Source organism: Lactuca sativa, chromosome 4 (genome assembly GCF_002870075.4).
Source record: "Lactuca sativa cultivar Salinas chromosome 4, Lsat_Salinas_v11, whole genome shotgun sequence".
NCBI classification, from domain to species: domain Eukaryota; kingdom Viridiplantae; phylum Streptophyta; class Magnoliopsida; order Asterales; family Asteraceae; genus Lactuca; species Lactuca sativa.
In genome coordinates, this window is record NC_056626.2 from 133,392,116 (window position 1) to 133,405,957 (window position 13,842).

The window sequence follows — 13,842 nt, forward strand, 5'->3', positions numbered from 1 at the left end:
ACCCTGACTTCGCTTAAACTTGTATTTGTCTGGACTTAGACAATTAGACAAGTTTTCAAAAGAGTAATCAAAATATTTATGTATAAATTCCCTTATTGTTGACTTAAACCTTTAACCTTAATTAATATCTATTTTATCTTACTACTTCGTTTGATCGCCACACATGTATCTTCAATCTCTTGGAATTATCACACATTTAAATAACATAGAGATTAATTATCATTTCAAAACACTCAAAATGCTATCTACACAATTTAATTTGTCATAAACTTTCATCACCTCCATTTGAAACAATGGCTCTCTAATTATATATACTCTTCTAATATGGTTCTATTATTGTAAGAGTAATCGTTGTAGTAATTATAGCCTCGAAGATCCTCAATCATTTCGTAATTTATTTTGTAGATGATACTTAAATAGTCTTTACACTTGAGATGTACCAAAATTTTGTTGCTTACCCTTAGTACATATCTTTAGGAACTTACCTTTGATTGCTTCTCTTTCATTCGTGCTACCCCTTCTTATTTCAGAATATATCTTTTCCATATTTTGTAGCCCACACGAAAGTGAGAAAATTTTCCATAATCTCTTCATTATTAATCGACAAATTTACACTTAGTTCTGATTTAGAACACGACTTAAGGATCAATGCGAACTTAACGTTCAATGCAGTTCGTGCTTCAGCAAAACTTATAGCGCTCTCTTAATTCAGATAATATCTAATTAGATAATACTTTTGGTCTAGGTCGCCATGGTTGGATCATGATTCCATAAACCAAATTTCCCACAATCTAGACTGTAGAACTCAAATTAGGGAAACACTAATTTGATTATAGCTAAAAAGTTGGGATCTTCACTTGAGGAATCAACCCAAAATAATCAAAGAGCTCTTCAAGTCACCATCATTCCAATTATACAATTGTATTCGGCTGAGTTCTAATAGAATGCATCACGAATTGAATTTCGGGATGAAATTCTTTCAACCAGGGGAGACTGTGACAACTGTCAAAATTCGAGACAGTTCTAGATTTAAATAAACTTTGTTGCATGTATATGCACGACACATTCTAGACTTTGTAACTAGAAGCTAGATTATAACCTACTAGAAACTTGGAAACGAGTAGAATTGAAGGATAGTGTACTTAGATTTCGCAATAATATGTGAATTCTACCACTACTTAACTGTAACAACTATTCAAATTCAGGTCATTCCTTGACTTGAACACCTTTTCATGAATCATATACACACATCATGCACTTGACCTAGATGTAGAAATTAGGTCATAGTCTCATAGTATCTTAAGTCAAAGTTGAAAACTAGGACTAGTATACTTGATTCCTCAATTTCGCTTGAATCTCGAAATCACTACATAGAATGCCAATAAAAATAAATTACAAACTTTATTTCTAATTTGAATAAGAGTTATGAAGCTCTAAAATAGTTTGAAGTCTCAAAATTCAATTAATTTTGATATCCAAAGATTTACAAACTCTCAAAAACCCTAAATACCCTAAAAACCTAGATTTATAAAATTTGACCTCTAAAATTCAATTTTATCAATTTAAAATAATTAAATTCAGGGAAATATAATCAAGGAGAATAAAATTTAAGTCATTAACAATTACCCTTAATTTATAAGTCAAAAATCAAGGTTTCATGAATAAAAACTAGGTTAGGGTGTATATTTTATAAAAAGTTTGATATTTATATAAAAGAATTGAATTTTTTATAAAAGTAAAAGAGAGGAAGGGAATTATACCCTCAAAAGTCGGGCCCCTCTCTCCAATACACCATTTCCCAAAACCATTATTCATTTTTCACTTTCCCACACTCCACCTCTCTACTTCTCTCTCTAAAATCTTCTCCCTTTCTTCTCTCTTGAAGTGACGAACTTTGAAGCAGAATCAATAGGAGAGATTTTTCCACTCAATTATTTAGGAGAGTAGCTACATTTATGTATTGCAATGTACGATATTGGTGGAGTATAACCCCAAAGAGATAAGGAGAGAAATGAGCTATCCAGAGAGATATATTCTCTTTTTTTCTCACTTTTCTTCTCCCTAAAAACCCCATTTTCTTTCTCCATTAATCAGCCCTAAATCCACGAAATTTACAAGTTTAGATGGTGTTTTTGAAGCCACAAATCATAGAAAAGGTAAAGCATATACATCTTTTGAAGATCCCTAATAATTTTTCTTAGCTTTCTTGTCATTCCTCTTTATTTTCGACATATTTTTGGTACCTTCTTCATCTTCATCTTTCTTAATGATAAAAATCTTATGCATGTTCATCTACCCTTCAGATTTCATGATGATGGTAGTAGATATTCACGAAAAACATCTTGCATGTTATGAAATGGTGAAGATCCATGACCTAAACCTATGTTAACCTAAGGAAATGAATATTTCTATAAGTTTTGATGTTCACCAATCACATGCATCTAATTTGTCTTCTTTAAAACATAATTTTGAACAAATCAAGTTAATGCATGATCTTCAAACCATAATGCATGTGATGAACTCAAGCTTAAATGCTTGATGTTCAAAGTTCATTGCTAAAAGGCTTTTAAATATGTTCATAAAAGATTTTAATCCACAAAAATAGGTAAGTATTTGATTATGTACAAAAATAATTTTTCCTAGAAACCCAGTGATATAATAAGATGATCTCGAACGATTCATGTATTTATTAATCTTTTTGATTTATTGTAATTTTTGGCAAGAAATTTGGCCACACATCACATAAAATACTTATTGAGGTCAGTAAACCCTATAAAAATTCGTGGATGGCCCATAACATGACTAAAAATCCCTCATGAAGTTTCATCAATTTGTGTTACTGTTTTTTATGATTTTTAATTTTCTTTATGATTAACTCAAATAAATAATAAAACCAATTTCCGAGATATTAAAAGATCATTTAATAACTTTCGCTTCTTCTAGGTCATGTTTCATACTCAGAAAAATATTTTGAGACTTCTACATAATAAATATCTATTTTTCCATGATTTTTGTGTTTATAATGGACTAAAAATTGGAAAAATAGTTTTCCTTATCCAAAATTCATGAAATTGACCACAACACTTTATAATATATTAGGATGATACATAAAAAATTATACAAATTTTCTCTTTTGTAAGATATTTTTCTTCTACTTTCCTAAGATTAAATATACTTAAATCTACAAAATCGGACTCCAGTATACAAAAATCATCTTTGGTATTTTTCCTAGATTATGTACACTGTGTATGAATTTTAAAAAAAAAAAGTTTTGTAGTTTACCTTAACTGTTTAATAATTATTCACAAGTTAATGATTATTTAAGTGAATAAAACAAAGAAAAATAGTCAAACTGATTGAAAATTAATTTTATATATTTCATAGCTTATATATGTTTAATAACACTAATACAAAAAGTTTGAGGAATTTTGGAAACTGTTTTTTATTTATCTCTATTTTTGTTAAAATAAATGCACAAAAATAATAAAAATGGGTTAAACTGTTTACAAATCCATTTTCATATTTTTCCCAATTTAAATACATTGTGTATGAATTTTACAAAAAGTTTTGCAATTTTCCTAAACTGATTAGTAATTATTCATGAATTAATGCTTATTTAAGTGAATAAAACAAAGAAAAATATCTAAACTGTTTGGAAAAACTTTTATATTTTTCTCAGCTTTTATATGTCTAATAACACTGTTACAAAAAGTTTGGGGAATTTTTGAAACTGTTTTCTATTTATCTTTATTTTGATAGAATAAATACACAAAACTCCGAAAAATTATATTATACTTTTTGAAAATCAGATTTTATATTTTTCCCAGATTTAATATATTTTTTAACAGTAGTGTACAAAGTTTGGGGAATTTTCTTAACTGGTTGCTATTTTTCATGAATTTTGATCTATTTAGAGAATTAAATATACGAAAAATGGCTATACATATCTATAATCCATGAAAATTTATCTGGAAGTCTTTTAATACACTTAGAACCAAAAGTAGAAGTTTGGTAATTTTTATTAACTATTTAATATTTTTCATGATTTTATGATTATTCAAAAAATTAAAATGATGAACAATAACTAGACAAATCAAAAATGCAAGAAAACTTATCTTAAGCTCTTTGACTTCAATTAAAACTGAAATGAAAAGTATCAGAAATTTTGGAACTAAATTGACTTAGTTTTTAAATATTTAATCATTGGAACACCTCCTAAAATGTTAAATTTTAACATGTGAATAATGAGAAATTCCACTTGAATTTGGTATACAACAAATTAATTCATCGAAATCTAAACTTCACAGAAAAATGTTTATAACTTATCAATATCAAAATTTTGACACATTATTGGCATAATTCTATTGTAGTAGTAAGTATACTAGCATTAGATTTCAATTAGAGGCTCATTAGTGTGTAACATCGTTGTAGGAATCGATAGTGGTATGAGTGGAGCGTAGTTCAAGGCACCATTTGCATTATCTCAAAACATTGTGAGTATTCATGACTCCCCGATTTTCGGTTTTAAATGTTTTGAGGTGGAAAAGCATGTCCTAAACTATTTATGTTTGTTGTATTTATTTTGACTTGTATCGAACTTGGTTGCTATATTTTGTATGTATGTGTATGTTACTTTAATTCATGAGGACTGTATTGCGGTTAAGTCCCTGGAATCATTTAACATGACTCGTTAACTATTTTGAGCCCATGGTCATTATGGATAGCGCTATCAGGAGGTAGAAAACTCCTCACTTTTACGATTCGCATGAGTGCATTTTACCATTTATTCTCTATGTTTGTGATACACATAGTAGTCAATAGGGCATGATTCGGTCATTAGGCTTGGGTTGTGAACTCATGAATGGAAACTTGATGCACATACAAATCATACATCGCATTTTAACAACGAAACGTGTATACTTATTTTAGCGATGAAACTTGTATACTCATTTTATCAACGAAAATTATATACTCATTAACATCATCTTGGTGATGAGTTCATGTTACTACATATTATTCCTATAGAATGTTGTACATACATTTATATATCAATAATGACAACAGTTATGGATGATTTGGATATGCATGACATCGAAAACAATCATCTCGATGAAGAAAATCATCAGTTCGGTTTTAACTATTCATAGATTCTTCATAAAGAGGAAAATCAATCAGAAACCCAACGTAATTTTGTTAATTTTTACTTTATATCATGATTTGATCGATTGATCAAGGTTTGAGTTTTCATTGCTTTCATTGTTACTTGCATATAACATATTCAGTTGTTAACCTAGTAATATTTATGGATGATTTATATATGAATGACATTGTAAATAAGCATTATGATGAAGAAAATCATCAATTCATTTTTGGTGATTCAAAGATTCTACATAATAAGGAAAATCAATCGAAAACCCAAGTTACTGAAATCAATTATTCTTATAGAATGATGTTGATGATAAGTTCACGTTACTACATATTATTCTTATAGAATAATGCACATATAACATTGTGGTGTTTTATAATTATAGTCATATGAATGCAAATTATTCTGATTATATGTTAACATGGTGGTATATTCTTTTTTGTAGTTCAAACTTCAAAGTGACAATGTTGCAGCACAATATGGTTCTTGCAAACAATTCATTGGATCTAAAGGTTCTTTCTTTTGGATTCTAGAGGTTGAAGCTAGTTGGATACCTCTAATGGGTTCGTTTTCTAAAGATATAAAAGATGCTATTAAGTGGTATAAAGGATAAGTATTAAGATATGGTTTTGATATTAGAAAATCAACATAGAGGAAAAAAAATGGAATCACAACACCGAAATATTTTATATGCAATAGTGGGGGGTTGCCAAACACTTCTACTCTAGACACCATTAGTGATGATCATAATTAGCAATTGGGAAATAGTAACTGTAAACACACAAATTGCAATGATTTTTTTGCATTCACAGTTATACCATCTTCTTCAGAAGTTTGCATGTGGCGCTTTAAACAACAGAAATACCACAAATTGATCAATCAAGATTGTATGCATCTTTCACGAGCTAAGTGTCAGTTAGATGTTGTTGATCAAGCTTTTATACATAAGCTTTCGAGTGAAAAGGTGGGGGCAACTACAACATATAGGCTAATGTGCGTTATAAAAGGAGGATATGAATTTGTTGGTGGATTAGAGATAGATTGGAAAAAATTACAAGGGATATAAATTGTCATGTTTGGGGCACTGATGCAAATTTATTGATTACAAAGCTTCAGAATCGTAAAGAGAATGTTACAAATTTTACATATGAATACAGATGAGACAAGCAGTTAAATGCTCTCTTTTGGGCCGATGACACTTCCAAACAAAATTTCGAGTTATTTAGGGACATTGTTTCGTTTGACGCAACATATTGTACAAACATGTATATATTCTAGAATTATAAACATTTTTTAGTTTTATATTCTAATGGTCTTTGTTTGTGTTTTTTAGGTATTGTATGGTGTTTGTACCTTTTACTGGAATTTATAATCACAAAAGGCGCCTCACATTTGGAGCTGGTTTAATGTGTAGAGAAGATACAAATTCCTATATTTGTTAACTTCAGTCGTTCTTGAAGTGTTTTGGAAAAGCACCAATCATGGTCGTGACTGATCAAGATCCAACAATCAAAAAAGCTATTGAGATAGTATTACCACACACAAGACATAGATTTTGTGTGTGGCATATCAGAAGTAAACTTCCAATGAAGGTCATAATGTTTTTCATTTTTTTGTTTATTATGCTTTATTGTTTTTTATATATTCTAATTTGATTTTTCAATACAAATATAACATTATTGTTATATTCTTATCAAAATATTAAATGAAATATTTTTTGTAATTAGATTAATATATTAAATGAAATGCCTTTTTATACTGTATTATATTCTAACAGAATAATATATGAATTGTTTTTTAAGGTAAGCTGGGAAACAATAAATGAATTAGATTTTAAGGTGAACTACAATAGTATAGTATGGGACTCCAAAATTGCTATGAAAGATTTTGAAATGAGATGGGATGCATTAATGGTAGATATAAGTTACAAGACAATAAGTTGATGAAATATTTTTTGTATTTGAGAAACAGTTGGATTCCAACCTATTTTAAAGATGTACCGATGTCGGGTCTAATGAGAACAACTTCTTGGTAGGAAAGTGAGAATTCAAAATTCAATAGGGTATCGCATCATGGTTATACTTTACACAATTTCATGAATGCTTTTGAGTCTGTTATGAAAAGGCAAAGGAATAGTCATATCAAATTTGATTTTGATACATCTACTATAATTCCAATCATCAAAACACCTCTTGAAGATATGGAGAAACATGCATCTATAGCATACACCAGGAATATTATTCTCATGGTGCATAGGGAGATTCTTCATTCACTTGTTTCTTGTTCAGGGGTTGTTTCTGACATATGCATTGTCAAACGAAAGAAGACAGTAGTTGAAAAAAAAAAAGTTGACATCAATTGTGAATGGGATATTAACACAAGTGAAGGCGATTACGAGGTAATGTTGAAATTTTATAATTCTAGTATTATAATTTTGATTACTGAATTATTATCTTTAAAAAAGTTTTGTAATATTCTAATTTTTCTTTTTGGAATATACGTAATATTCTAATACTTTTGAAAACTATTCTAATTTTTATTTTTCGACTATACTTAATATTCTAATACTTTTGAAAAATGTTGAATTCAACATATAATATCTAACGGTGAAATGTTCATGCATGCTTTTTGAGCGATTTGGAATTTTTTGTAGACACATCTTCTGTATTCTAAAGATTTCTGACATACAAAAGATTTTGTCAATAAACATTCTTAAGAGATTGAGAAGAGATATAATCCAAACCACATTTTTGAAAAGGACATTTAGATATGGTGATTCGTCTGGAAATGTTGAGAAGGTTACATACAAAGATTTTTTCATGCTTTTTTTTTTGGAACGGCGGAATAATATTAGCTAGCAAGAAGCTAGAAAAAAGAATTACATCATCTTAGTAGCATTAATAGGATTATGAAGCCAAGAAGACCAACTAATCTTGGCTTTACTACACCTACTAGAAATCCAAACATAAGATTTATGAACAACATCATCGAGAATCAAAGATTTCTTAGGCGTATTCGCTCTGAAAATCACACCGTTCCTGAAATTCCAAATGCACCAAAAAGTAGTCAAAATGACAGCATTGAAAGCTTTACGCTGACCAATTTTCCATGAAGTAGAATCTGCCCAATTGAAAAGAGAATCCACAGTCAACTGAGAAGGACATCTAACACCCCACCAGATCGCAATACGAGTCCAAAGAACAATCAACTCTGAGGAATTAGCAAAAATATGTTCCACAGTCTCCACTGTAGTCGAGCAAACAGGACAAAGAATGGAATCCGCCATAATACCCCTATAAGAAAGACGCTCACTAGTAGGGATACTAGATAATCTAATCCTCCAGATAAGAATATTAATCTTTATTGGAACCCAATTATTCCAATGAGTAGAAATACCTCCGTTGCTAAGCGTAATACCATCCAATAATTTTCGAGCCGAGGAAATGGAAAAAGTATCTGACACATCATTAAGCCAACCCAGTCTATCTGGGACCGGTCTGAGATGGAATTCCTGCAAAAAACCAATAAAGTTATTCCATTGCTCCTGTTCCACTCCACCTCTAGGTTCCCGTCTAAGAGTATTAACCCCCAATCCCATGGACAACCTATCTGTGATAGAAACATGTTTATACAGATCCAGCACATAAATTCTAGGGAAGGACGTAGAAAGAAGCATATCATCCCTCCAAACATCATGCCAAAAAGAAGTGCGAGTACCATCACCAACTCGTATAGGACAAAGGGATTGCAGATCAATGTCCTTCTGGCGGAATTGGGAGAGCATACGAATAACCCCGCCCCAAGGACTTTGACCACAATTGGGGTATCTCACATTCCTACAAACACCAGCCAAACTTAAATAGATATTATCACTCTAACCCATAAAAGATTAGGGCAATGAAAGACCTCCACCACCACCGAAAAACCATAGCCCTATTGAAAGAGAAAAGGCTACCAATCCCCAATCCACCTTCATCCCTGGAGGTTAACACTCTATCCCATCTAACCCAATGCATACGCCTTTCATCCATGTCCGCGCCCCAAAAAAATCTCGCCCTCATTCCTTCAAGCTCCTTCAAAACCGAAATAAGAGCAAGGAAAACAGACATCCAGTAACTCCCCAACGAACCCAAGACAGACTATACCAACGTAAGACGACCTCCAAACGAAAGACTCTTAGCCTTCCAAGTAGAAAGCTTAGAACGAAATCTATCAATCAAAGAATCCCAATAGGACTTTCGCAACATATTCTGACCCACCGGGATACCAAGATGAAAAAAAGGAATCGTAGAAGCAGCACAACCAATCCTATTAGCCACCACAAGGACTTGGGAATAAGAAATTCCCACACCAATCAATTTACTTTTAATTAAATTAATTTTAGGCCCTGAAGCCAAGAAAAAACATCTAAGGATACGAAGAAGACAATTAGCATTCTCAGGATCCCAATGAGTGATCAACATCACATCATCCGCATACATGAGATGAGAAATCTCAGTACCAGAAATAGAAACCCCTCTGAAAGCATTCGCAGCTTGGGCCCTCGTCAAAGCAAAATGGAGACCCTCCATAGCCAGAATAAAAAGAAAAGGTGAAAGCATATCACCCTGTCTCAATCCACGGTGAATTTGAAATTCATCAGTTGGGGAACCATTAATCAACACAGAAGCCCTAGCTGTCGACAAAAGCTCCTTAATCCACCGACACCACTTAGACCCAAATCCCATAATAGACATGATTTTCAATAAATAATCCCAAGATAAGGAGTCATAAGCCTTGTCAAAGTCAACCTTAAGAAACATGATAGGATTTTTGGAAGACTTGCTCCAAGCAACCAATTCGTTAAGAAGAAAAGGACCATCCGAAATCTGTCTACCTTTAACAAAAGCAGATTGCTCAAGGCTAACAACAGTATGAATAACCTCCACAAGACGATTAGCCAAAAGTTTTCCAATAATTTTATACTGGCATCCAATGAGGCTAATGTGTCTAAAATCATTTGGAGTCTTCGGATCTTTGACTTTAGGTATAATGGTGAAAAACGAGGCATTACATCCCTTAGGGATAAGAGAATGATGAAAAAAATGATGAGCAAACCCCTCAACATCAGAGGCAACAAGTTCCCATTATCTCTTTAAAAAAGCGAAAGTAAACCCATTAGGGCCAGCGGCTTTAGTAGATCCACAGTCCCAAACAGCCCTTTTAATCTCGTCAGAGAAAAAAGGAGATTGCAAGTAGTCAACCTGCAGTTGGGATAAAGTACTAAAAAATGCACCATCTGTAACTGGCCTTCAAGAGGAACTCTGTTGAAATAAAGATTGATAATACTCATGAAACCCCTTTTTGACCATGACCGAATTATCCACCCACATGTCATCAATCATCAAGCCACGAATAGCTATTTGTCTCCTTTTACGGTTAAGCATACCATGGAAAAATTTAGAATTCTCATCCCCTTCGATGCCCCACTGGATTTTAGCTTTTTGAGCAAGATCAACTTGAGCTAAATGGTCAATATCAGAAATCTCCTTTAATAAAGAAACTCTTTGTTCTCTCAGGTTAGCCGAACCTTCATCCTCCATGAGCCTAATATCGATAGACTCAACTAAATCTTGCAAGTTCTTCCTTTTACTAGCCGCCATGTCCCGATGTTTAGAGTTCCACTCCCTGAGTTTAGATTTAAGAAACTGAAGTTTTTTCTTAAAAATAACCCAAGGGTTAGTCAACTCCACCTCCACCACCGAGGTAGCCCAAGCCTCCCGAACTATATCATCAAACCCCTCCATATCAAACCAAGAATGAAATATTCGAAAAGGTGTCGGACCATAATCCACCCGGTGCTCTAATAAGAGAATAGGGCGATGATCCGGAATATTCTTATCCAAAAGCAAAGTTGAAAGGTGAGGAAAAGAATCCAAAAAACCCTTCGTAACCAAAAATCTATCGAGCTTGCTAAATTTGGAACCCCATTTATCGCTCCAAATGAATCTAGGACCACCCAAAGGAACATCCACCAGATCAATAGAGTTAATAAATTCATTAAAAACTCGAGCAGAAGACGAATAGAATTTCGACCCCATTCTCTCGGAATCATCCCTAACTTCATTGAAATCACCCATAATAATGCATTCCCCCGAAGAGTTAGATATAAAATTATAAATATCACTCCAAAGAATTCTTTTTTTACTTAACTCTTGAGGAGCATAAACAACAATAAAATTCACTTGGAGATCCGAACGGACCCAAACCGCTTCAATAACAACAAAGCCATCATGAATAGAAACATGATTATGAGAAATCAAATCCACATCCCAAATAGCTAGGATACCCCCGGAAGCTCCATGAGAAGGAGAGAAAGCATACATAAAATAAGAATTACCCCTAAAAGATCTAGCTATAACTAAGTCAATACGTTCCATCTTAGTTTCTTGAATAGCTAAAAAATTAACTTTATGACGATTACACAATTTTCTTATCCAACTCCTCTTATCAGAGGAGGAAACCCCTTGAATATTGATTGATAAGCAATTCATTTTGGAACTTGCCTTTGAACGTGGCCTTGTAAAATCTCCGTTACGCGATCCATGCATCCATCCATATTATACCCCAACGCTTCTCCTATAGCAATGGTTTCTTGTAATTCCTCAAGAAATGAATTATTTTTTTCAATACCACCTATGTTGCTTTGATTATTTTCTGAAAATGAAAAACACTGATTTGAAAAACCCGGGGGATGCGAAAGATCTTCTTCAGAACTGTTAATTTCCAAACCTTGACCATAACCTCCAGAAGAACCCGTCCGATTAATTTGATCCGTATCATTAACTGAATAATTTCCAAGATTACCTTCATTCACAACCCCTGTATTCTGATTATCAGCATACAATTTTCAAGGCTTAGATGAGAAAAAAAAGGGGTTGATGCTGTAGAAAATGAATCTGGAACATCTTCAAATGTTGTTGTCGCATTTTTTACAGCAGCAAAGGCTGTTGTCACAATTTTGACAGCACCAGGACCATCTTGATCTGTTGTCGGTCTAACTTCATTCTGAGGGAAAGGTGGTTCTTGATCAAGATTATTAAGGCTCTGTTGACTCACATGAATCGTACCAGGACAAGCAACAGGTTCCTGGAAAACTGATTCTTCATTAATTTAGGCAGAATTCCTATAATGCCCCTGAGATGAATCCTTATGCAACTTGGTTGATTTTTTAAGTTCCTCTTCATTATCCAATTTTTTCATAACATCATAAATACCAAAAGGATCTAATGATACATCTTCCTTATCACTTAGTGAAACATTACTACCCTCATGATCTTGTTGAAATCTATGAAATTCATCAACACTATCATTATCAAAATTTTTGTTGAATTCACATACAAATGTTGGATTCCACCTGGGAGCTTCTTTGATATGAACAGGGAAAATTTCACCGTCAATACTAACTTTAATAACTTCAGAAATTATTCCAAGAAAGGAAGTGAGGATACAAACACGTGACTTGTATACATCTTCACCAATGTTGTCATCAAGATGGGCAATTGAACCCCATTTGGCTAAGATATGTCTAAAGGAATTTTTACTCCAAGCACGTAGGGGAAGGCCTTCTACATCAACCCATACAATACGATCCGATGGCACAAAATTTTTGTCCCACTTTCTTTTCTTAATTATCCAGTGATTAACTGCATCATTATTCAAGAAATTTTTGCATGCTCTTTAGATTTAAATTCAAACATCACCCACAAACCACCCACATAACGAATAATAAATTCATCAAAACCTTCATCGTGACACAGCATCCCCAGATTAGGAAGAGTACTAAAATCACGAGCCTTAGCTAAACAAGCTAATTTTTTATCATCAATAACAAAATTTCTTGATTCAAGAACTATGACTAATTCTTGCATGTCGGCTGGAGGTTCCTCTTTTCTACTACCTATTACTGCATTTGCATATGAAACAGGAAGTTTCTTCACAACCCCAGTTGGTTCCATATAAGAGTTCGACTCTTTCCTGTGAGTACGAGGGACAGAAGCAAACATCTTGTGATACCCAAACCACACTTCACAAAGGTTCTTGATCATATGATCAATGTTAACTGTGCCCGGAAATCTGACAAAACCAAATCATTTCCCCATACGAGACAACTTTTTAGAGATATACACATCACAAACTTTTCCAAACCGAGAACATGTTCGCCATATATCAGAATGAATGATGTAGTCTGGGAAATTTGTAATGTAGAAAGATTGTGACACAGACCTGATTGATGCATGAATTCTTTCGCTGGAGGTTTTCTGGATGTGATTATTATTCTTTTTCCGCCCCTCACCAATCAAAGAACGAGACTTACCAGAGGCCATTGATTAAAACTCTATTACAATCAAAGTCTTTGCATGTACTCTTCCCAGCGTAGAAACAGGGGTGATCACCAAACACACAATACCCGAACAGGAGAATGGTACATGAGAGACGAGAGATGAGGCCTAGGCCCTACCGGAGTTTGACCCTACCGGAGAAGAAGGGATGAACCGGACGGAAAAGCTAGAGATCCGAAATCGCCGGAGAAAACTTAAGCTTTTTTCATGCTTGATCAATGCTTGTCTTCATTAAGTAATGATGAAAAGATGTTAGAAGAGTTCAAGCAAAAACTAGATGTTTTTATGACTGATATTGGTGAACAAGGTTCAGAC

At 33.1% G+C, this 13,842-nt stretch overlaps 1 protein-coding gene across 1 annotated transcript; it reads right to left on the reverse strand.

Annotated features, from left to right (window-relative positions):
• Positions 1-8,024: 8,024 nt before the first annotated feature.
• On the reverse strand, positions 8,025-11,565 carry LOC111878881 (uncharacterized). Its single transcript, XM_023875359.1, has 5 exons — positions 10,495-11,565; positions 9,292-10,203; positions 9,053-9,219; positions 8,864-8,982; positions 8,025-8,755 (listed from the first exon to the last, which is right to left on the reverse strand). The coding sequence occupies exons 1-5, from the start codon at positions 11,563-11,565 to the stop codon at positions 8,025-8,027; spliced, it is 3,000 nt and encodes a 999-aa protein (XP_023731127.1).
• Between the last annotated feature and the right edge of the window lie 2,277 nt (positions 11,566-13,842).